Source organism: Rhea pennata, chromosome 1, assembly GCF_028389875.1.
Source record: "Rhea pennata isolate bPtePen1 chromosome 1, bPtePen1.pri, whole genome shotgun sequence".
Classification (NCBI taxonomy): domain Eukaryota; kingdom Metazoa; phylum Chordata; class Aves; order Rheiformes; family Rheidae; genus Rhea; species Rhea pennata.
Window position 1 is genome coordinate 92,860,196 of NC_084663.1, and position 25,865 is coordinate 92,886,060.

Below are 25,865 nucleotides of genomic sequence, written 5' to 3' on the forward strand. Positions count from 1 at the left end.
CATTACATTTCTGTATAACTCTTTTTATTCAGAATGCTACAGCCTTGGTTAATATTTGTCAAATGGAGCTCCGACTGTCTAAACCGCTGGGATGAGTTTCGTTTTATATGTCATCAGTAGGGGCAGAATGAGGATCTTCGTGCTTGGCCTATTTGCTGTAATACAGTCTCAGGGCCATTGCATCAGAGTCAAAACAAGGAGCAGCTTGTTTCCAAACAAGAAGCATGGAGGAGAATCTTCTCTACCTCCCTCCCTGTAAGGGAAAAGGAGGAGGAGGGGAGAGAAAGTTATCTTTAACAGATTCTAAAAATGCCTTTTCCCAAATACACAGTCAGTCCCTTCAAAGGTCTCTTTGTTTGTTTTCAGGAAGAAACCCAAGACAGCTGAAAACCAGAAGGCGTCTGAGGAGAATGAGATTACTCAGACGGGTGCATGCAGTGCCAAGCCGGGCCTTCCCTGCCTGAACCTTGAAGCTGTTCTGTCTTTGAGCCCGGCCCTCATCTACTCATCACATTCACCGACAAACCTGCACGCACACACAGGGTCATCTGATTGTGAGTACACCAACACACTACTGGGTTGCTCTGGGCTCCTTAAAAATACGTTCCTGATAGTAGGCAAGGTTTTCCAGCCAGTTGCATGTTTTTTGCATAATGGCACAAGCAAGACTTCCTTAGGATTTACCTTTTTCCTTCTATGCGAATTACTTCTAAAATAGTGTATTTTCTGTTGAGATCATGATAACACAGTCAGCCAGAGGAATCTGCAAGTGTGCTATTGGGTCAGGTTGCTAGCTGCTCCTTCTTCTTAAGAAGTAAAATAAGAGCCCTCAAACCTGACTTTTCCAACGAGCAGTGTAGTTACTCCTGTACAGATAGTCATGCTTCTCATTACCCAAGCATATCTACTGACTGGAATTTTCAATCTATGCCTTATTGCAGTGGGAGGAAGCAAGTGTCTGGCCCTGACAGCCAGGGTTAGAAAGGATTTCCACCAAGAAAGAGGGGAGTGCTCCTGGAGAGGAGACATGATTTAACTTACAAGAGGTCTGAAAGACTTCTGGAGACTTGTGAGGCCATACCAGCTTAAGGCACTTGTTTTCAGTGCAGTCACTGTGAGATTACTCAGCACAGATTAACTGACCCTTTTAAAAAATGTTCTTTTCCATTTTGTCCCAAAAAACGAAAGCAAGGAAGGAAGTGATTAAAACTGGGTTTTGGAAAGTCAGAATTTACCCTGTCAGCTCTTCAAAACATTATCATTTCACAGTGTTCCCTGTGTGGACGTCTCTTGGGCAGGGACACAGAGGCTGACATCAGCCTTATCATTTACTAGTTTTAGAATATATAGTTTACCTGCTTTGAGGTGGTTTTAAGATGTAAAGCTTACAAGGGAGAAAAGGAGAAAGAAAGATGGTGATGCCAGGTTTCAAGAGCTCAGAAGTCAACTAGACTTTGCAGAGGCCTATAAGAAAAAATCAGGGCATGACAATAAAAAATCAGATTAAAAATTATGTATATCCTTTTCTTTTTTTTAATTTAAAAATCCTGCCTCAGGGCCAAGCTTGGAAGCAGCCGGGTTATAAGGATCATCACTATCAAAATCACTTTAGCTGCAATTCATTCCTACTGGCTTCTGACTTTATTCATTATGAACTTCTTCCATAGATCTTGATTTTTATAGAACTGATAAAAACATTGGGGAAAATTTCCTAAATCTCACCTGGTGACTGCAGGAGAAGAGAATGAGATGTGAAACAATGGAGCAACAGGCACGATGCATTTTAGCATATATAAGAATTCCCTTCAAATTTGAGATGTCAGACTCTGTTAAAACTGGGGTACAGTTTTGTCTTGCAGTGTTTTCTGATGACAAAAAGCTTGTGAAAAAATGCAAAAAATGAGCAGAACAACAGGAAAAAATAATCCTTATTTTCAAACCAAGAGTCTCTTTATCCCATTCATAAAGATGAAAGAGTTTGTTAGCAAATGTAATTTGAAACCTCACACTGCTGTTTTTTGACAGGACAAATGGAAAGTCATGAAAGCAACCATAAAACACAGGCCAGCAGGACTGTAGGGAACTCAGAGAATGAATCCTGCTTTTGCTTTTTGAGGTGGCCAAGATTTAGGGTGAGGAATACTAGCAGAAGGTAGTATGGGGAAGTGGAGCTCTTCATACTATACCTGTTATGTGGGCAAGCAGAATCTTTTAGACCACAAAGATTTTAATGTCCATAAATCAACTTCCATTCCTACTAAATTCATAAGACAAATGTGAATGAAAAATTGCAAACCCAGATCAGATACTCCTTTTACACTCAAGTTAGTTTTTTAGAAAAGAAGTTTAATAGCATTTTCAGGACTAACGAATACTTACCTTTCAGTAAGTTTGAAAATTAGTTCCCAAAATACAGTTAGAGTGATACAAATATTAAAAAAAATGTTACAGACTTCTGTGGGGTTGATCTCTGTCAGCTGATCCTACATACTTTGAAACCAGTGGAAAAACTCCTACTATTTATAGTAGGTTATAACCTTTATCAGGGTGTATTTGTTTGGGGCAGTGTTCATATCATCAGTGTTTGGCATGTGCAAAATAGTAATACGAATTTTTCACATGAAATAAAAATGAGGTATGATAAGTTTATGTCTGCATATTTACTATAGGTATCTGTTGTGTCATGTGGTAGGTTTTTTTTAATTGCGCGTCCCTAATATTGCAACACATTAGTTTACCTGAAAGATTAATATCTGTGTCTCCTAGCATTTTTAAGTGGGCTTTCTTGCCGTTAAAAACTTCTCCTTACCTTTTGCCTCTCTTGCCATTTGAACTGATTCTTTCCTCGCACCCAAGAGTCCCTACCTCTGCCCTTCACCTCCCCTCCTCTCAGAGCTACATTGCCACATCTTTTTCCCCTCACCTTTTGGACCTGTGATGGTGCTTTATTTGGACCAGCAGAGCTTTCTGTCCTTCTGCCTTCCAGACACTGCAATACTGCTTCTCTTCCCTTGCCCAGACCACAGTGCTGCCGCTAGCCCCCTGACTGGCAGATCATACTACATTTTCAAAAGGAGAGGTTTCATTCTGATGAAGTGCTTTCTAGAGGATGGTAAATAATCTAAAGATACTTAAAAATTAGTATTACACAAGGTGTTTGAGTAGAATGGTTTGATGCAGAGTATTACACTCAGCACAAGTCAGTGTGTAAAAAATTTAAATTCTTTGAAAAATGTACTGATGTGCAGATAGTTCCATGAGCTTTCATTCATGAATCTGGAGCAAAGACTTGAATTTTATGGACGACCTGCTCAAATCCATTTGAAATCTTCACTGGCCATTTTGCATGCACAATCACTAATGCTTCACAGAAAACACCACCACATATTTATTATGAGAAATATTCATAAGCAATCTACTTTAAAAAATCATGGTGGCTTTTGGAATGATTCAGGTAAAAATACTTTTTCTAAGCATAGGAAATAAAAGCTCTAGGAGAGCCACCTACTCCTCATCTGTAAAAGGCAAAGGCAAAGAAAGCCTAGGCAGTAGTCTGAATACTAGTGTTAGTGAAATGAGTAGTTAGCAAAAAAAGTCTGGTTAAATTCAGATCTGACACACCACTCTTTTTAGAACTTAGTCCTGTAATGTAGTATATTCTGCATGCTGTTTCTGCTGCCATTTATTCCCAGTGCAGTGAAATTGTGTTACTTCGGACTCTTGTAGGACTTAGATTTTTAGATTTGAACATTATATATTTTCAGTGCAGGTGAATTCTTGAAGCAAAATTCAGAATCTAGGGTGCATTGTGTGCAATTCCTTTCCCTTTCTGTTTTGGGGAATCCTAGCTCACACAATGTGATTGGAGGTGCAGATTAGAGGGTGAGGTGCTTCCTGAGGTAATTGGTTTCATGTAAGGCTTGGCAGATAATAAGCACCACTTCAAATTAATTTGGAATTATATCATAGAGTGAGCTGATAGAGCTCCAAATACCTCTAGCTAGTCAGCTGTTACAAACAGATGTACCTGCTTACCCAAAAGAAAGGAGTTTGTGCAAAAAACTACAAAGACAAATACGGAGGCACAGGTTCTGGAAGGGTTTCAAAGAAGCAAAGGTAAGCTCTATGATGATGCTGTTTGCAACTTTCTATATATTTTCTTGCTTACAGATAGATAACATGTAATGTTGTAGTGTCTTAAGCTTGAAGGCTGAACTCAGGTAAAGCATCCAAAAATTTTGCTGAGAGGGAAGGAAGTTGTCAGGACTTGGCTCTGTCTAAATCGGTTTGGTCTTTATAGGCCACTTATTGCAGAAGCTCTTCAGAAGGCATCCATATCTGTATAGGCTTATGTTTTGGAAGTGCCAAGAGGTAAGATCATTTTGGCAGAAACCTCCACAAGTGATCAGAGATACTATCAGACAAGAACTTAATTCAGGCTGTGATATATGCATTTTAACAGATGCGTCCAAACTCAAAGGAATCCCATGGGAACAGTGCAACTGAATCTCTTTTTTTATCTATTGATAGTTGAAAAGGTTATTCTTAGACATTGGATGGTCTGTCTGTGAAGAAGTATATTCCAGATAAGAGAGATCCAGCATCTTAGCAAAGAGTTTCCAAAGGACTGAGATGCAGGTTGGACAATCATTGGAAAACCTGCTGAAATGATTTTTATGATTTTTAGAGAACACAGAATTTTTAAAAGAGGTTTGAGATTCTAGTAGGGAGAGAAAGTCAAAAAGGAAGGTGGGCCATGGACAATGAAAAAAAAAAAGCGAAACAGTCATTGGCAAGAAGTTGAGAAGAGGGAAGACTTTTTAAAATTATTTTTTCTTGAGTTCATGAGGGGACAGGGAGCTCTTATGTATTAAATAAAATGTACTTTTTAGACACTTCTGGTGATGGATCAGATCTGAACCATTTGTCCATACATGCTCAAGTGATGTGGTTGACTTGGTCTGAATCCCAACATTTTTTAACTTTCACAGGATGAGAACTTTGAGCCATTCCTTTTTCTTTTTTTTTTTTTTTTTTTCCATTTTTCTTGCTCCTAAAGTCTAATTTTTCCAGTATGATAGCCTTCCAGTATAACAGAGAAAGTCAGAGAGGAAATTCTGTACCTCAACATTTTCTAAGCTCCACAGAGCATTAAGAGTGAGGATGGAAACTTTGGCTTTTCATTTTCTTGAGCAGCTAGGGGGGTCCTGTAGCCACTTTTTGTGAATTAACAGATTTGCTTTGCCTGGGAATAGTGTAGAGGCTAGATGAATCTGAAGGCAGTTTGACCTCATCTTTATGGTTTTTTACGTTTCCTATTTTCTCTATGTAGTTTTGTGGCAGGAGGAAAACCTATGGCCTTATGGCCTTCCATTTTCAGCTCTGGAAATGTGTGGCTATGATTATTTCTCAGAGAAGAAGTACTGATTCTACTAGCTTCCTTGGATTCTGAGTCAGACAGTGTGTTAATAGTAATTTCATCTGTATTTTTGCTAATCTGTGTGTGGTATGTGTTAGCTAATGCTGAATATTTTTAGGTTGCTTTTGGTGACCTCAGAAATGATGTATGTTTAGATATCTATTTTAGTCCATATACTAATAAAGATATAGGACTTCTCTGTAGCAACTAATTTGAAAACAAGGACATCCATAGTTCTCAAATACTGATGTCAAGAGACTTAGTTTCTGTTTGTCTTGCAGGACATTTGAAATTCTATGTAGTGAATACTTCTCTCTTTAACAACCATGGATGGTTTCTATAACCTGTTGGCTTATATTTCTAAGATTATCAAATAAATAAAAGCCAGGAATGATCTGTGTTTTTACAGAAGCAGATATAACTTGGTTGAGTTGTATAGAGCCATATGGCATAAAGAAGTGCAAGTACAGATATGTAAAACTGTAAGCTGAGCTCAGTCTGCTTCTGTTGAAAAAGCCATTACAATACAAAGGATTGGTGATGCAGAATATTGTTCTACTGATTAGAACTGGTCTGTATATTCCTAATCAGTACACTAAGTGATTTTTTTTCAGATTGGTCTCTCGGGCTTTTCTTCTCATGAGAAATGACGAGTAGCATATGGTACTTCAGTTATGAAGTCAATGAGTACTTTTTCAAAAGCGACAGTGAGTTTGGAGCCTAAGTTTCACTGGTGCATAAATCATTTATGTTTATAAATCACATAGACACTTTTGAAAATCTTGTCTAATTATCTTAAATGTTGATTCTCTTATCTGATGACCATAATATTGACTTGATGCTGGGTTGTCAGTCCTTGTGGTGTTTAGTGTTTTTCTTACTGTTTTCACTTTTAGAGTTAAATGATAACATTCATAATTTCTGACTCAATTTAAAAGAGTTATTCAAGTTCCTGGCTTTCATGACGTCGGAGTAAGGCTTGAAGATATGTCTGCAGTGCATCTATTCCTTCTATGTACAAGGAAGGACGATAAAAGTCTATTACTCTAAAATTTCATAGGTTTAAGCCATTCTTAAAATTTTGATGTGATTGGGTTGATACTGTTGTACTATTTCTGCTTGTAAATCATACTACAGCTACTAAGACGTATTTTAACTGTCCAATAAGACATCTGCAGTGTGTTTCTGAGTTTATCTGTTCGTATTTTCAGAGTCCCTCCACAGATTTTTATTACCATACTTGAAGTTGTGAGTCCTCCTGCAAGTCCTTCCTTCATATTTTGCATTAGCGTCTCAACTATTTCACTCATAAGTCCTTGATGCAACTCTAAGTATTTATTATTGTTTAATTTATTAGGATGTCTTTTTTTTTTTTTTTTTTTTTTTTTTTTTAATAATGCTCTTCAGGACAGTGCTTTCTTCTTCTCCCCCTTGAGGTAGCTTACCTCCCATCATCCTCCATCTGAAAATTAAAGCAAAAATATCAATTCCACTGCACACTTTCTCTAACCTCTTTGATTACTGCTTTCGTACGTGAATGATCTGGCTAACCCACCAAGTCTGCTCCTTGTCTATTTAACCTATCTATCTATATAATCAGAGGCACTTCTTTGGTACTAGTCATTGCCCTGTAAGCTTCCTCTGTCGGATGTATTTAAAGAGTATTTTATTACAGTGCTTGTCTTTATACCTTTAGCTGTTTTTCTTTAAATTTCCTCTTTGCTTTGCCTAATCTTTATTTTACATCTAGCCTGCTAGAGCTTATGCTCTGTTCTATTAGTGTCACTTGGGCATGATTTCCATGTTTGGAAGGATACATTTTCAGCTTTAATGACCTCTTTTACCTTGTTATTTATTTAACCATTGTAGTGTTCTTCTACTTTCTTTTTGTTTTTGTTGACCTTGGATGTGCATGTTGATTCTAATAAACTATTATTCAGGCCACCTCCCTGCTGATCCTATGGATTTTAATTCCTTATCTTTTCCTTTCAGACTCTTTATGACTAACTTCCTCCCCCCCCCCTTTTTTTTCTTTTAATAATCCTCCATCCTGAAGTTGTATGTGCCAAAACTACCTTTTCATATGATCTGCTTGAAGGGTATCAAACTTTATAATATGCTGGTCATTGTTATTTCATGTCTTAACCATGCATACTACTGCTGTCATCTCCTCAGTCCTGCTTGGGTACAAAGACTTAACTAAATATACCATTTCCCTAATACAGTCTACAGTGGGACACTTCATGTAGCAGAGTCAAACAGAAAAGAGTTTTGAACATTTGAGAGGTGACTCTTTCTTGAAAGAAGCAAAAGCAGCTGCATCCACATGTCCTTTTATTCTGCTATGTGTTGTTAAAGCCCTACATAACTCAGTGCTCACTTCTCTTGGTTAGTTCTTTGCATGCTATAAGGAGACACCTCCCACACGGTGAAACATTGGCTGGCGCATTGCTGGCCCAGTTTGTTGCAGCTACACTTAGAGCTACTGATGTAAAAATAGACTTGGTCACTTTTTGTTCTCTTTCACCACTGATCTGTCTACCATTGGAGCTTTTTGCTTTTTTCATCTGAGCTTCCGTGGTCACTTTCTCTGCATTTTTTCATGCTTATCCATGGTGAAGTAGTCATATAATCGTTGTGCTGTGATACCACTCAATAACTTTAGAACAAGGTAAGGCCAGAGCAGTATTTGTAGGAGAGAAAAATAAAATGGTTTTTTTGTTGTTCTTGGCTGTACAAAGAGAGCTCTTTCACTCACTACAGTTTTGAAGTGAAGTCTTAACGTGGTGCTGGGAGACAACCTGAAACAGAAAAACAAGATACTGATTTATACAGCCTGCTAATATTTATAAAGCATGCAATGGGATGTGAGAAGAAAGATCATTGTATTTCTACAAGAAATGTGATGTTTTATCTACTCCATAGGTGAAAAATCAATTGTAAGCCACCACAGTTCCACTAAACCCCTTCATTTTAGTCAGGGTGTTTGTCTGCACAGCCTGGTTCATAACAATGGAGCACAACTGCATGTTCTTACTAGTGCTGTGCATTTGGGTTCCATAGTGCTCCAAACACTATTATTGCAAGGGAAAATGCCATTTTGCCATCATTTTTTTTTATGTTTCTATGCATGTTTTCATTGTCTCGCAGAATTATTTAGAAGGGTAAATAACATGAGATCTAGTCTTATCATGTATCTACCACTCAGGAGCTGCAGGACAAAGAGAAGTCAAGATCCCTAGTTAATTCCTCAGCACAAATAGCTCCCTGAGGAATTAACAGGAGCTAGGAAAAATGGATAAACAAGTACTAGAACCCCTACTCATCCCAGCTTTGTTGTGTTAAATACTGAAAGGATCTCTGCCTGGCTGGGATGCACAGTGTATACTCTGTATCAATCTGTGACATGTGGTAAAACGCTTCTTCTTGAAAGCCCACAAGAGAGAAGTAGTATAAATTAAAAGTAATCTCACCACAGCTATTTTTAAGTTCTTAACCAGTGAAAATGTAAGTGTAGCAATATTGTGCCTATATTAAATATCTTGAAAGACTCTTTATAAGTAGATGATAGGAGTGATAACATGTAATTTATTGATGTTACACAGAGAAAAAAAACACAAAGTAGCAATTTTTGTGTGGAAAAGGGCTATGATAGAGCAAATAAAAACAGAACAAGGGACTTCTCCCCACAGCTTCATGCCTTTGTGCACAACCATGTCCACTTCAATAGAAAGACTTCATGTTTTGATCCTATGTCGTGTTTCAAAACAGGGCATAGCCCACCCTGTATTCCAAAGAAAAACAGCCATATGCTATCTCTAATGGTTTAGGCTGAGAAAAGGGCAGAATGCTCCTGAGGGCAGACCCAAGAAATAATTCTTACGCACTGTATTAGTATCACCTGTTAGCATCTGTATCCATTTGTATACATGTAATTCTTGGACCTTTTTCATGAGGAAAAAAAGTATTAGAACTGACAATGTACGTTTAATGATACAACTTAGTCTGATAGTATCAAGCCATCCATAAATACTGTACTGTTATTTATTGCCTTTATTAATATTAAAGCATTCTACTATACATTTCTCTTCCTACAAAAACTAAGCAGGTGATTTTGGAAATCTCTGCTTGTTCCCAGAGATTGCAGAGGTCTTACTGAGGGAAAGAAATTTTCCCTGTGGCCTTCAATATCCATGACATGAGCATGTTCTGTTTCCCACTGATATTTAAATCTGAATTATAAGCAGGCCTGAACTCTCTCCCCCTAAACTCAAGATAAAGAAGCCACAGTCTAACCCAGTATGAATATCTGTCTCACGATATTTCTAAATTGAAATACTCACCAAAGCACTCAGTTGTAGTAGTTAACAATTACCCTTTCACTAATAGATAAAAAAGATAAATGGAAAAAATAACCAAATAAAATCTAGCATTTTCATGTGATAGCTTCTCTCTAACTGGAGTTGAGACACAGCTACTGAAAGAGATAAAAGAATCCTTTTCCCAGTGCTGGGGGCTGACACTTACAACTTTGTGTCTATTCCTTGTTTCTTCCCCCAACCTCTATTTCTTCAACTACAACGAACTTTGCCACATTTAAAGGCATTTCTCAGGAAGAGTATAGGGTATAACACCGCCCTTTGGTAGACTGCAGCTCTCCCACCAAAGCCAATTGTTTCTGACTGCACCCTTTTCCTAACAGACTGCTACCACTCTCTGTAGAGGATTCTAGCTTGAATGGAAACCTTCTAAACAGGTAATTATCTTAAGAGGTTTTAATCTATATTTTCTTTTTACCCAAAGCCCACAGGCTTTCAGGCTTACTGTATTTAACCACACTCAAACAGATAAGCTTTGCTCCTTGTCTTTCTGCCTGGGGAAAAAGCTAACAATACAGGGCAAATCTGAAAGAGTTCATGGAATAGCAATTGTCTCTTTTGGAGACACTTTTTAATATATTTGAACCTTTTATCCTTCTAATTCATTTCTCCACACTCAGCTCCCACCCCCCAACTCCAGCCCTTTCGCCTCCCTAAATCATGCTTCTGAGGGAGAACATAAATTTATGCAATCCACCCCAGTGAGATGACCAGAAGGAATCCTTGTTCACTTTCCTTACAGGTCTTCAGTCCCATATGCACTACTAGGCTTTTAACAAAAGCTCCTTGAAGCAGATGGAAATGCTCTTAATGACTACAATAAGCTTTTGATCAGAACCATGGAGTAGCGAAATAAACCATGGTAGTCTACATCTTCCTAAAAGTTTGTTTGTTCTTTTTCCCAGTAAGTGTCCCTCTCTTCTTTCTTTAAATGGAGAGTATTCACACAGTAACTTCATGAGCATTGTGAGCCCATCTTGCCTCATACCTGTTATGTGGTGGGTTTACTACAAACGCCCTAGTGCAGCATGTCCTCTAAATAATGGCTTGGCACTGGGAATGAAAACTAATAAAAGAAGCACCTAGATTTTTAAAGAATCAAACTGCCTTAAACTTAGAGCCAGTTAAAGCAGTTTGCCTTGCTGAGGCTTGGCATAGTCGTGCCTAAACTCTCTGGAAGCAAGCAAGTGCAGTCGAAAGACTTTTCATTTGGAATATTAAAATGTTCTATAATGAAGAGAGGGATGAGCAGCACCTGGTTTCTCTTCCTAGGAAATGGTGCCATCATGTGGCTACTTAATTTTGTCTGTTCCAGTTGCAAGAGGACTGTTGTACTCTTTTCTCCCTTTATGTTTTTTAACATCTTTTGCTAATGTAAATTGGTTACTGCAGTCCAGGACACAGGAATTAACACCCTGGTAAAGCCCAGTAAAATCCTGGTTAGTGCAGTTGTGATGGCAGCTTTGGAGATTCTTCTGTTAGTTTAGTATATATATTTTTGGAGGTGCTTAGATACATACAGAAAAAACTTCCTCTGTCATTATAGTCTTTGTCTATACTAGGGAAGTATATTGGCATGGCTGTAGCAACTGAGGGTCTATATACAAGGTTTGAGAGAGGAACACAGAATTCAGAGAAATGGGCTATGTGTATATATGTGTGCCTGTGTTTGTAGTGCTAATGTATTGGTCTGAAGCCCATATATGTGCCTGGGAAGGAAAGTGGCTTTTGAGATTGTTCCCTCTTTTCTTGAAGTATCGTTAAAATTCCTAAAATAGCAAGAATACAAACTGAAAAGGTACTTTCCGTGTCTGGAAATGAAGTACTTCTTTAGCTTAGAAATAGCTGAACATCCTATAACACTTCACCAAAATGCCATGATTTGGGGCTAGTTGTTACCTGGTATATCTTAGTTAAAAGAAGGATAAGGAGCACCATAAGGAAACAGAGGAATCAAGGCACTGAAGCAGTGCAGGAGGAAAACTTAAATTTTGTAAGTAAGTATGGAGAAAAAGATCTGAAGATACCTGTGGAGTTTTTTCTTGGTATTTCTATAATGCTTTTTATCCAGGGAACGCTGAACAATTTGTAAAGATAAAGGCAGGCATTTCTTCTGCTGAATTGGGTGAGTGAGGCTCTCCATGTTCCACATATGAAGCAAACTGAAGCACACACGTTGCCACTCTGCAAATTTGAGAGTAAACGGGATTAGTGCTGCTAAACTGTAGTCTTCCAGTCAAAGCATAGGAAGGTGATTCTTTGGCTGCTCCATAAGCATGTAAAGTTGAAATGTAGAATTCTGTCCTTACCTTTGGAGTTTTATGTGCACTGAATATAGGAGTAATTTTATGTAAAGCACATCTATGTTTCAGTCTTCAATTACATTTAAAATAGATATCTTGTCATTAGATAGATGCTAAAAAAGAGCAGGACAATTTACTGAATAAATTTTCCATAGGAAATTTGCTCAGCATTCCTGACTCTGCAAAAAGAGCCTGTCTTCTGAACAAAGTTTAAACAAACTCTTTCTTGTTAGGCATCTATTTGATATATTTGCTCCTTGGAGAATAAGGTTGTGTTTGTGTGTGCATGCATTTCTGTCTTTCAAATAAATAAATGTAGTTATTAGACTATGAAATCTAGAGAAGTTTGACAGCTTTGAACATGCAGTGATTCTTTCTTCCATAGAGTATATTACTGACACATTAATAGATGTTATGGTGGTAAAAATACAGTACTTCCTGTTAAATGTAGACTGCTACATATTTTTATTCTAACAACAATCTGGTAGGGTTAGGGCAATTCGTGTAGTGTCATCTGGTGTTTGTTTTGGATAGATATTATAGAAGGAGATACTGATTTTCAAGATGTTCAAGCAGATGATTGGGTGAAAACTCCAGCAAACCTTTAAAGCAACAGAAAGCAAGGGCTGCTCCTGGTCAGATCTCCTGCTGAGGATACAAATGTTCTTCCTGAAACTCCATACAAGGTTTTCCTCTTGAAGTCCCCTTTTAAAAATGAGGCCAAATATTCAGGAGAATCAGTTTGAGAAGGATTGGCTAGATCTGCCTTTCTGACTTCATTGGAATATGCTAAGAGTAGGAGAGTTCCTGCTCCCAGAGAGTAGGAACCTGATGCAGGACTGATTACGTGTATGGAAATAATAGATATTAATTTTTGCTCTATCAATTTAGTTTTATTTTAGAGTAACTAACCTGAAAACAGCAGAAAAATAAAAATGGATCCAGAGGGATTGATCAGGGCTTTGGAACTGAAGAAGGTACCCACGGTTATGCTGCTAAGTTTGAAACAGAAGACAGACACATGGAAATGAGAAAGCTTTCTGTGGAAACTGTGGAGCCACAAGAGCTTTCGTATATTGTGATAGAAATCGTATATTTCCACTGAACTGTCATATTCATACAAGAGTTGAGATTTTCATTCCAAAGTAAGTATTCTTTATTCAGAAATGCTTTTTTTTAAGGAAAATCTGTAGAGTTTTATTTTTAATAACAGGGCTTTATTTACTTGTTTGATTTATTCTGTAAAGTACTTAAAAAGTATCATATATCAGTTATCTCAGGCAACTGTTTTGTTTAGCTCACTCAACTAGAGTACTTTTTCCACTGAAGTGTGCTGCATTGTAAATTAAAGAGGGACAAGCTGGAGAGAAGTTAGAAGAGGATAAGAATGAGAAGGGATTCAGAACATATATGCAGTAAGGGTGACTGGAAAGATGATTTTTTTTCTAGAAAACATAAATCTAAAGAAGAAATATGAGATATCTTCCAATATATAAGAGGAAAGTGGTCAATAGTTCTCTATATCTGTTGGAGGAGAGGTTGATTAACTGATTTCAAAGTTAAATGGTAGGAAAACTTTCTTACTCTAAAGTTAAGGGGGAGAAAGAGAGAGTCTGGGAAGGGAGATGAAATCCGCCATGTTGCTATTTTTCACAAACATGTTAAGCTAATTTCTGAAGACGTGGTCTAAGTAAATTGTTTCCACCACAAAGAAAAGGAGTAGACGAGATGACTGACTGAAGAACTCGGTGCATCTGGTACCACCAGAAGGCTGTGGTGCTCCGATATATGGTTTGGAGACCAAGGATTAGAGATTTCTAAAGCTACTACGCAGCAGACAAAGAGGATAAGGAACAGATGATGGTACTGGTCCGTGGTGGTGCTACAGTAGCAGCAAGTTACTTCAGTTTGTGGGGTTACCAAGACTTGGCAGCTGGGTTAGAGATGGACAGAGAAACAACTTTAAAAGTAAGAAGAGAGCCTACCAACTCTGACTCCCAGCTGTTTGTGTTAGAGCGGGATATCTTCCCACTTAGGGAAGCATTTGTCATTTTGGTGGTAAGATGGTGAAGACACCATATGATTTTATAGGAGATACAGTGCTATCTGCCGTCTCTCAGTATGTGTATTCCCAGTGCGAAGCCTGAGAAGCTTGTCAGGAAGACAAACTAAATAGTAATGTCAAATTAGTTCTAGTTAGCATGTCTAAATATCAGTGAGATGAGTTGCAAAACAATTTACTGATTGCTTCTGCAGAAAATTCATATAAAAACTCAACCTAGATCAGTCTGCACAACCCTATCATCTCTCAAGGATGTAAAATGTTCTTTTTTTGTCTGTTTGTTTCTTAAGTGTGAAGGCAAAACAAAGCTTTTGGATTCCCTCTGCTAGATATTCCTGTGAAAGACCCAGAGTAGTTTCAAAAAAGAGCTTGGATTCCAATGCCTTAGGCAGTTTGGTTCAGGTGAAGACTATGCACTGAGCTACTGAAGTACAGTAGCTGTGATGGTTGCCTATTCACTGTGTTTCTAGCAATAGTGCAATGAGCTTTGAGATGCCATAATTTTAAAGCACACTAAAGAATATCAAATTCTGTGGTATCTCTCAGTTATAAACATTAAAACAGCAAGCATTTGCTTTGCAGAAAGGGACATCTAGTGGCTATACAAAAAAAAAAAAAAAAAAAAAAAAAAAAAAAAAAACGAAATTTCTATGTTTCTGGCAAAGAAGTCACCTTTGCAGGCCATACCTTACCAGTATGGATATATTGTATTGGTCCATGTATAGTAGTTTGGGGAAATAGAAAGCCACCTTTAACACTGTTCCACACTTCTGTATCTCACTACAGCACTTCCACATTTTGTACAGTATGTTCAAGGAAGGCACTGCCTGCTGTTTCCTTCTGCCATTGTCTTCCCCTTTGGTACTGTACATGCAGAGGCTGTCATTGTCATTCTTGTGGTAAAATTTACCTTCTTTTGAATACTCCTAGCATAAAAGTCAGCGGGAGTGGTGGATGTGATTCAGGAAAATGCTAAACTAAGCACTCAGTCATGTATTACACAACAAAAGTTTTTCCTTTTCCCATCTATGCTGTGCTCCTTCTTACTAGTCTAGGATGAATTCCATGCATGTTTCTGTGAATAGCCTGACAGTTTAATCAGTACATTTGCATATGGGGAAATGGAGCTTTTTTCAAACTTGCACAGTAATATGGTTCACCTTTATGCCATGCCAGCTTCAAATTGCATCCCAGGAGGACTGCAAATGTGCATAATCTGTGCGGTTGTCTGAGAGTTTTTTCTTTTCTTTCTTCTGCTTTTTCTTTTCTTTCTTTTTTCTTTTTCTTTCTTCTTTTTTTTCTTTTTTTTTTTTTGAGCTGGCCAAACGCCTATTCATTGCCCATCTGGGTAAGAATGGCCTTTGCATTTTCACACCCATTCTTTCCTATATAGTTTGTGAATGCCCCTCCAATCAGAACTTGCTTCACAAAAAGGGGACAAAACCATTTTACAGCAGTTTCTTAGAATGAATCTTTTGGGATCTCTACATGTTTACTGGACAAAAAAAAAAAAAAAAAATGGGGAGGGGGACACACTTAACAAGGACTGCTTGAATTCCACAGAAAGGCTCCCACTGTCTTGAGTTTAATAGAAGGGCAGGCTTGAGAACAGACCAAGAGAGCAGGCTTTTTCTTGAGCCAGTGCCAAGTAGGTGAGTGTGTGTGTTGGGAAGAAGGCTGTAGCTGAGTCTTGTGAGGAGCTGTTGTGCTCCTGGCTTGTCCAAGACTCTAATACTCATTGTTGGAATGTAGCATTTGCTTTAGAATCAAACCTGCTTTGATAAGTCCACCTTCCATGGGGTGCATTGGCTTGACACTTTTGGGTTAGAACAGTATACAAGTAAGAGACAGCCACAAAACTTGGATCTGGACATGGTTTTCTGCAGAGAGAAAGAGGAGCTGTGTGGGACAATGGATTTGACTCCAGGCCAATCTCTGGAATTTGTTAACGAGAATTACTGTTCTTTTATACTCCTGTGTTTTGTGTGTTAGCATCTTCTTTTATACTCCTGTGTTTTGTGTGTTAGCATCTCTGAAAATCTTGCAAAAAAATTGATTGTCTGTATTTTGGATAGATAGGGCTTTCAGTGTTGAAAGTCGAGGAAGCTGACCTAGAGAAAATATCCTCAAAATCTCCATTAGCTTATTTTTTACTGTTTGCTGTATGTCTCTTACAACCACCCCTCTTGTTTTGTCCATAAGAAGTGAAGTTACGTCATTTTCCAGTTCAAGACGTGGTAGATGTTCTTACTTCACTTGAAGCAAAGAAATGAGAAGAGTATTCTTTGAATGGAAAGCTTTGTTTTAGCAAAAACAGCCAAAATTTACTCTTTGCCTTACTTGAAGTGACTCTAGTGACTTGCAGAGCAGTTCTTGCACCTCAAGGAGTTTAACATCCTAGATCAGTTTTTGTAGGAGAGCTATCCATATCACTGACATGAATGCACCCAAAAATCTTTTCATTAGTCTTAATTAAGCCCGGCTGGCTGTTTGCATCAAGCAAGCTGATGACTGAATGCATGAAATGCTGAATGCATGCTGAAATCGCTTTGTAACTCTGTCTTCCCCACAGGCAGGGCCTGAGAAAGGCTGCTGAAACTTATGCATGAAACTTTTCCTGCCTCTTTTCTGTGCATAATGCTTTTCATGGTTTACAGATAAATGGTAGACTTTCCCAGGGACATCAACTAATCTCTTGAGGCATATCAAATCTTTTGGAGATGGATTTGGTCTAGAAGATGCACTTTTCAGAGATGCACTCACACAGTTGATTTTATCTACCAAGGTACATAGGAATGCAGTGGGATTCTCTGCACAAACTCAAGTCGAAAGTCCTGTCTGTAGCATCCTTCTGGTACATACAGAATATTCCCCACCCCACCCCCTGTCTCCAAACATATGCAAGGCAGGGAATTTGGTTTATTGAGTTAGATGGTTACATATCTCTTTCTATGATAAAATAGCTCATTTGATAAGACAGAATGTAAGTTAAGAGCCATTTCCTGTTTCAGGAGCTCTTTGTGAGGAGCCAAGTGATCCTTAGGAGCAAATCAAGTAGTGATCAGCACTTACTGATAGCAGGATTTCTAACATACTGGTAGATCATTATTCAGAGTGAAATGCAGAGAAATGGGTAGATATACAACCAGTTTCCATGGCCTACAGTGGGTTTTTAAAAAGGTGTAATCTATTCATCATTAACCTTCCACTCTTCTGTTTCCTTACCAGCATAAAACTTTTCCCAAGTAGTCTTCTTTTCAAAACAAGACTTGCCACATCTTATTTAAATCAATTTTGAATGTTCTGTGATCTGACATATTGGGAAGGGAAGCATCTGCAACAGGCCTCTGGAAAATGACTCTGAGGAAAAGGAGGGGATACCCTCTTGTACATTATTTTGGGTGATAATAGCTCTAATGCCTGTGATGGAAGGACCTTGTGAGATACCTTCCAGTTTCTAGGACGATGTTTTTCCAGTCCTATAATCAGTCTCTTCAGAGAAAGAAGCACATGTTTGCTGGCAAAGCTTATGAACAAGGCAGATGTAATTCACAAGCTCCATGATACTGATAGTGGTTTGCCTCTTGTTACTGCTATGTGAGCATCCCCCTAGTGCTCTTGATTTCACGTGGGGGTTAGTATTCTTCTGAAACTGACTGCTCTACATGTGTTAGCATCAGACTTCTTCAGACAGCTTGGCCAGGTCAGGATTTCCAGTTCCTAACCTTTTTGCTTCCCTTTAATCATCAACTGCTTCAGAGAATTAAAATAACTACCTGTGTCCAAGGTGGTTTCTCCTTGAAGTACTAGGATAGAGGATGCTCACAATGGCAGGAGTGGAAAAATGAAAAGGAACAGGTGGGAGAGGGAGAACTCCACACTTCCCTGACAATTGCAGTGAGTATAGCATGCTGCTGCCTGTGCCTGAGATGTAGAGCACCCTTTACATGACCTTTGGAGTCAAAGGGACACTGCCAGGTTAGAAGGCAGGTATGAAAACCCCTTCCACTGATGTTTATTTGCTTTGTATGTTTCTCTTAGAACAGATGGTAACAGTGAACTGGCCCAACTTTCTCATACTTCTCCAAAGTTTCACTTTTGGATTCTCACATATTAACAAGTAATTGCAGCAAGAGGAGTTGTAGCTTTGGTAGGAATGTTCCCGACAAAATACCTGTAGTACCAGTGGTGACTTTTGCATTACTTTTCTGTGTGTATGCTTTGGGAACCAAGGTGATGCATGTACAATAAATGCTGAGAGACAGACATTATTAACAATGTTTTCATTCATTTAGCCCTCAGAGGGCAGGAGGTTCTTCACAGGTAAAGATGAAAATGTAGTTTCTGCCATCAGAATCTAAACAGGTGAAAAATGAGTAACAAGTAGAAAGAGAAACCAAAAAGTATTAAAACCAAAGTAAGCAAGGTGGACATAAGGAACCCTGGGCTGACAAATTAAAAAGTTACTTTTCAGTCACTTGTAAAGTTATTTTGAAGGACTTTTGGGGTCTGTACCAAATTAATTAAGTGCTTTTCTAGACTGTTCGTTACTTAAATTAGTCAGCCAAACCAAGACGAAGTTTTCCATAATGAAAATTTCTGTAATTTTCCAGTTTCTGTCAAGTAAATAACAGCAGGAGAACATTTGTTTTTATGTGATGGCATTCTGGTGCCAGTCAGAACCTGGGATGTGCTAAAAATGAAGGGGATAGCTCGTGTTAACTTTTTGCTTTGGTTTCATACAGAGAACTGTTTGTCGCTATTGGGTAACAAATGTTCTAAACCACAGCTTAAGACAAAAATCTGAAATGTTGAATCAGATTTGATTTTTACAGAGTCACTGCAAGCTTTTTGATACAAGTGACTGAACCATAAAACCCAGGATCCAAATTCTTTAAAATCATCATCTAGATAGAGGCTAGATTTTCATTTACGCTCTTAGTGCTAACAACTTGGTGTAAAGGATCATTAAAGTAAGAATCTGATCTTTCCTGATTTAGGTCCACATTCAGACAGCCTAAAATTCCACTTTATTCTACGTGCTCAGTGTTTAGAATTGCCTGGCTCTAGGTTCACTAAGCCATATAAGCTGATAGGAAATCCTAAGCTCAGGAATGTGATAGGAATTTAGGCCCGCTACACCTTACTTTGTCTCGTTCTGTCCAGAAATTCTGTGCATGAACTGCTAATGAGCACTTCTATCTTTAAGAAAGGTGATGTCTTCTTTTCAGGGCCTTTGTATGTGACTTTTGCCATATTACCTGTTTTGTTCATCCAGTGGACAGACACCTTAGCCAATGTCTTGACTGTGGCTCTGCAGAGAACAAGACCCAATATGTTATTCTGCTTTGTCTCCTGCCTTGCTACAGGTAACATCAGTTGCAAGGGGATGACAGAGCGCATTCATAGCATCAACCTTCACAACTTCAGCAATTCTGTGCTCGAGACCCTCAACGAGCAGCGCAACCGTGGCCACTTCTGTGACGTGACGGTCCGCATCCACGGGAGCATGCTACGCGCCCACCGTTGCGTGCTGGCGGCTGGCAGCCCCTTCTTCCAGGACAAACTGCTGCTGGGCTACAGTGACATTGAGATCCCCTCAGTGGTGTCAGTCCAATCCGTGCAAAAGCTCATTGACTTCATGTACAGCGGGGTGCTGAGGGTCTCACAGTCGGAGGCCCTCCAAATCCTCACAGCTGCCAGCATCCTGCAGATCAAGACTGTGATTGATGAGTGCACAAGGATTGTCTCACAAAATGTGGGAGAGGTCTACCCAGTGATTCAGGATTCTGGCCAGGAGACACCCAGGGGAACACCCGAATCAGGCACCTCGGGGCAGAGCACTGACACAGAGTCTGGCTACCTGCAGAGCCACTCGCAGCACAGTGTGGACAGGATCTATTCAGCCCTTTATGCCTGTTCCATGCAAAATGGCAGTGGTGAGCGCTCCTTCTACAGTGGGGCTGTGGTCAGCCACCATGAAACAGCCCTGGGGCTCCCCAGGGACCATCACATGGAAGACCCCAGCTGGATTACCCGGATCCATGAGAGATCACAGCAGATGGAGCGGTACCTTACGACCACTCCAGAGACCACACACTGCCGCAAGCAACCACGCCCTGTCCGAATTCAAACCCTGGTGGGCAACATCCATATTAAGCAAGAGATGGAGGATGACTATGACTACTATGGCCAACAGAGGGTGCAGATCCTTGAGCGCAATGAGTCTGAGGAATGCACTGAGGACACTGACCAAGCAGAAGGCACTGAGAGTGAGCCCAAAGGGGAGAGTTTTGACTCGGGAGTCAGTTCCTCCATTGGCACTGAACCCGATTCCATGGAGCAGCAGTTTATGCCTGGCCTAGGCCGAGATGGGCAGCAAGAATCTTCCCAAGCAGATCAAACTGACATCCCTGCTGATGGCACTCAGCCTCAGCAGCAGCAACAGCATGTAGATGCCAACTCTTCCTCGCCAGAGAGAAGCAATGACGTTGAAATGGACAGCAAAGTGCTCGCAGTCAATAACAGCACCGAAAAGGGGGCTTTGCAGCCTTCTGTCAATACAACTGTTGCCCAGCCATTGCCAACCACACAGATCTACTTACGCCAGACAGAAACCCTCACCAGCAATCTGAGGATGCCACTGACTCTGACCAGCAACACTCAGGTCATTGGCACAGCTGGCAACACCTACCTGCCTGCCCTTTTCACTACACAGTCTGCTGGCAGTGGTCCTAAGCCTTTTCTCTTCAGCCTGCCCCAGCCCTTAGCTGGCCAACAGACGCAGTTTGTCACAGTGTCCCAGCCTGGCCTGTCAACCTTTACTGCCCAGCTGCCAGCCCCACAGCCCCTGGCCCCATCTGCGGGCCACAGCACAGCAGGTGGACAGGGCGAAAAAAAGCCTTATGAGTGCACTCTCTGTAACAAGACTTTCACCGCCAAGCAGAACTACGTGAAGCACATGTTTGTACACACAGGTAAGACTGTGTCCCTTTGGCTTATATGTGAAGCCAGGGAAAGCCCATTACAAACGTGGGCCTATATTCTGTATGCTAACCTGCTAGCCCACAGCACAAACAGCAGGAATAGCGAGATTATCCTGGGTGTTGGTATCACTGAACACTTCCTAAGCTTATTACATGGAAGTTGAGCCCCAGTGTTCATATGTAGGTCCCATAGAGGGATCTAACTGTGCATAACACAGAAATAAGCTCTTTTTACTTGGAATGAAATGTGTCCTGCATCCATACTAGCAGTGGTAAGCATTAAGCTGAAGCAGCCTGACAGAACTCTAATGAAGTCATTAAAGAAAGAATGTATCTACTGAGGAAGGGCCTCTTGCTCTAGGTTTTAGTTATGGACATTCATTCATGTGATGATGGTTGGCATGAGTTTAGGGCAAGCTGGTTACTGATGGAGCTGTAGCAGTAGGTCCAAGCCTGGCTGTTACACACACTGTCACATTTTCTACATATCACATATTCCTATAGGAAAGTAAATCTGGAGTTTTTTTCAGGAAGTTCTTCTGTACTTCACTCATGGTGATTACTTTAATTTCCTGTCTCTTGGTAAGTCAGGTGTTTCAGTAGCTGTGAGTACAAAAACTTAGGGTTCAGTGAGAGAAAGTTTTAAAATAATAAATGTAGAAGACCCACAGCAGCACTATTTTTGTTTAAAAATGCATCTATTTTACTATGTGGTCTTTTAAGACAATGTAGGAAACTATATTTACTACTGAGTCAAAACTGCCTTTTCTAGCTTTGTCAAGTTATGTGACTTTAAAGCAAGGATTTATCTTACGTTGAGATGCTGTCCTGGGATCAGCACTAAATTTTACTTGTCCTAGACCTCAGCTTATTCTGAGCTTTAGAAAGATATTCTAGTTGGGAAAAGATAGAATAAATATTTATTTCACCAAGCAATGGCTTTGTTGACATCAGATTTTAAAATAAATATTGCATTTGTGATATGTGAAGTAGAACCTGGAGAAGTTGCCTGAGGTGTGGGAGAAATGTAAGTCATGCATGCCTCCCTATTGTATCAAACAGATTTCACTTCCATGTGTGTATATAAACTTTTAACTTCTATTTATGTATAAGAATCACTTAAATGACAAATTCTTCTAGAAATGTCTAAGACACATACAGGTACATATACATATATAAAAAGAACAATTCTCAGGACTGATACAAAGGATATGATTTCAGTAATCAAGGATCTTGAATCCCAAAATTACTGTTTGTGTAAATTCTCCTCTTTCTGCTATGAATGGGTAACTAAAATAATATGTAAATAGTATTGTGTCATTCAGAAAAAAAATCTCTATAAAATTACAGTCAAATATATTTGCCTTTGTCCTTGTTCATAAAGCTAGAAATGCATTTTCACAGATAACTTCAGTGAGATTGGGTGCTTCTTCCCCTTCTCTGTCTAATTGTGCATTACACTTAGAATTTGGAGTCAGATGAAGAATAATATGGCCTAAAGTATTCCTAGCTACTAATCATGCTTTCAAACAAGGTAATTGATAGATGTCTCCAATCGAGAATTAATATTTTGTGTGGGTCGGAGAATGCCAAAAATAATGAACTTCTAATAGGAAGAAGACAGTTGGATAGATAAGTGATTTGTGGTTTCGTTTAGGAACTGATTGGCTCCTAGAATGTCCTGAAAAACAGTAGTGCGTTATCTAACAGAGGACAGGACTCCCAAAAAACCCTCCTGAAAACAGCCTTTAAATATATAGCCTCAGCAGAAGCATGTCTGCTACCTTGTCCAGTGCTGGGCAGAGTCATTGGGAGGACCACTGAGAAGAGACAGCTGTGCCCACTATCAGGGTGGCTAGGGAAATGGCTTTGCTCAGCCCTGTGAGAAGAGGCAGGCAAAATGACTCTGAAAAGGATCCAAGGAAAAGGTGGAAGACTTGAGAGAAGCAAGTGTTTGAGTTAGTCTTGTTGCCTGGAATAGCTCACAAGAAAAGCCACAGAAGAGTCCAAAGCTTCAGGTAGGATCCAACAACCTAAAGGCCTCCCAATCTCTCCCTTTTTTTAAGCATTCAAAAATTTTGTTCTAGCTTTTTATGCAAGGGTCTAGAGTGGAGATCTTACTACAGACTCTGAGAGATACATTGCCTAAGGCAAAAAAGAGCAAGGTAAATATAATCAGTCTCTCATATAGCATGATTAGAGCTAACACGCTACTGTTTTCCATGTAACATGCATATGTCCAGCATATTGACCTGTCCACACTCACCACGCTGCTGCTGTTGACACAGCAGAGAAAGTAAGGACTTGATTTTTTTTTATTGTTGTTTTTTGACCAGGTGTCTTTCACCAGGTAGGGACAAATTCATCATTCGTGCAAGAAGGAACAGTCTGTGAATTTCATTCACAGATGTTACTGTCGTATCTGCAAACTGTGAAATAGAATCATAGAATCATAGAAGTAGAGAAACAAAGGCTTAGGGGAGATAAAAATGTAGGTCTTTCCCATCCAGTCCATATTAATTATCTTTTCTTAAAATTGAATATAAGTAGCATATTGTAATCTGGCTCTACAAAGAGTAAATGATATATTGCCACAGATACATGATGGTTCCTGAAGGTTGACTCTTCAGGCTTTAAAATAGTCCAAAAATGATTGTAAGAAGCAAGCAGGATGTCTGTGCAAGTGAAGAATCTCTGCTAGATAGGAAATTGCAGAATGACTAAAGGAAAACCATTTTTCAGTCAGTGAAATAGAGAATTATTCTGACTGATTCAGAGCTAAGGTACCATCTCTCTCGATGACAGGTTTGGCGAAGATGAATTACCATACCTGAAATACACCACAAGTACTGTTGGAAACAAATTAAAAGGCAAATTTTTGATGGGGCGTTCAAGGACTTGGCTGTATTATCAATATGGCTACGTTTCATGGAAATGTTGCATTGTCCTATGAAATATGAGGCTATGGCACTGGCTCACAAAAGAAGCCTCATCATGAGGAACACTTAAGAGAAGTCTGGACAAACCAGTCGTATGTAATGGGCTAAATATTTTCTTCAGTGCATCCTCTTAGTCATTGGTTTGTCCTGGTGGGATCAGAGTTCACTTATATAAGTTGCTGCCATCAGCTTTACAGTGGCCCTGGGTAGGGAAGGCAATGTGGTAGATAACATAAGTATTTTATATCTCTGATTTACCTGATCAGGTATTTTATTTAATGGGCAGTCACATTTACATTTCATATCTATTATACTGGAAGGGTATCTGTTGGGGTGCCATTTGAATTGTGCTGGCTGGCCTAAGACATTTTGTGTATTGAAGCACCCTTTTAATTACTGTTGTCCATAGTTTGGCTGCCAGATTTGACTAGAAAAGGGGGTAACAAATGCAAACCTTTCACAAGGAGCAGAATTTCTTTGCATTCCTCTAGTATTTCTATTCCGAGATATTTAAAACAATGTGACAAAAAAAGGGTGCATTAAAAGTCAGCTATCTGTGAAAGGCAGGTAGATCACTAGCTTTGTCCATATTTTTATTGCATACAGGTAGGGAAATGGAGGCACTTAAAGGTAAAATAACTTGAGTAAGACCTTCTAGAAATGAGGACAAGAAAAGAACCACAGGCTTCTCCCTTGATCTCTAGGACTACAGAGGCTGTGTCACTGAAGCCCAGGGGCAGAAGCCAGGACCTTCTAATTCTAGTCCTGTCTTTGCCACTGCTCACCATTTGAACTTGAACAAATCATCTGAGCTTCTTTTTACTGTGTACAAGTAGGGAATACCTACAGCCTCATTTGGAAAGCATTTTGAAACTGTAGACACAAAATATTTTTTTGTATTGAAAGCACAGTTACTAATGCAATTATTCTTTCTTAGCGAGAGCATCCCTCCAGAGATCCTTGTCAGTCTTAACCATTAGTTTATTGCAGAGAGTCATACAGAGGTGGTTTAATTTTATTATCTTCTTTTTGTCTGTTTTTCTCTCTCTTCCCCCCACCCCTTCTCTTTCTGTCTATGGTAATGGGCAGGTGAGAAGCCCCACCAGTGTAGCATCTGTTGGCGCTCCTTCTCTTTAAAGGATTACCTAATCAAACACATGGTGACACACACTGGCGTGAGGGCATACCAGTGCAGTATCTGCAACAAGCGCTTCACCCAGAAGAGCTCCCTTAATGTGCACATGCGCCTCCACCGTGGGGAGAAATCCTACGAGTGCTACATCTGCAAGAAAAAGTTCTCCCACAAGACCCTGCTGGAGAGGCACGTGGCTCTGCACAGCGCCACCAACGGCACACCTGGAGCCACTGGCACTGGCGCGAGGGCCGTCCCTGCTGGGGTGGTGGCCTGCACGGAGGGGACCACGTACGTCTGCTCTGTCTGTCCAGCTAAGTTTGACCAAATCGAGCATTTCAATGACCACATGAGGATGCATGTGTCAGACGGATAAGTAGAATCTCTCTCTCTCTCTTTATTATGAACAAAAAATAGAAACGACAAAAAAAGCTATGGCACTAGAATTTAAGAAATGATTTTTGTTTCATTTTTACCTTTATTTTCCTCCTTTTTTTGGGTTCGTTTTGTTTTGTTGTTTTTGTACTACATGAAGAACTGTTTTTTGCCTGCTGGTACATTACATTTCCGGAGGCTGGGTGAATAATAATTTTCCCAGCCTCCCTCGGATGGTGGCCTTAAGGCCAGGTAGTGCTTCATGAGCTC

At 39.6% G+C, this 25,865-nt stretch overlaps 1 protein-coding gene across 1 annotated transcript; it reads left to right on the forward strand.

The window, feature by feature from the left end:
* Nucleotides 1-370: 370 nt before the first annotated feature.
* On the forward strand, nucleotides 371-25,647 carry ZBTB20 (zinc finger and BTB domain containing 20). The gene is made up of 3 exons (XM_062571912.1): nucleotides 371-554; nucleotides 19,533-21,140; nucleotides 25,178-25,647. Exons 2-3 carry the CDS (start codon nucleotides 19,553-19,555, stop codon nucleotides 25,594-25,596), a joined length of 2,007 nt encoding a protein of 668 aa, XP_062427896.1. The 5' UTR covers nucleotides 371-554; nucleotides 19,533-19,552; the 3' UTR covers nucleotides 25,597-25,647.
* The last annotated feature ends 218 nt before the right edge of the window (nucleotides 25,648-25,865 follow it).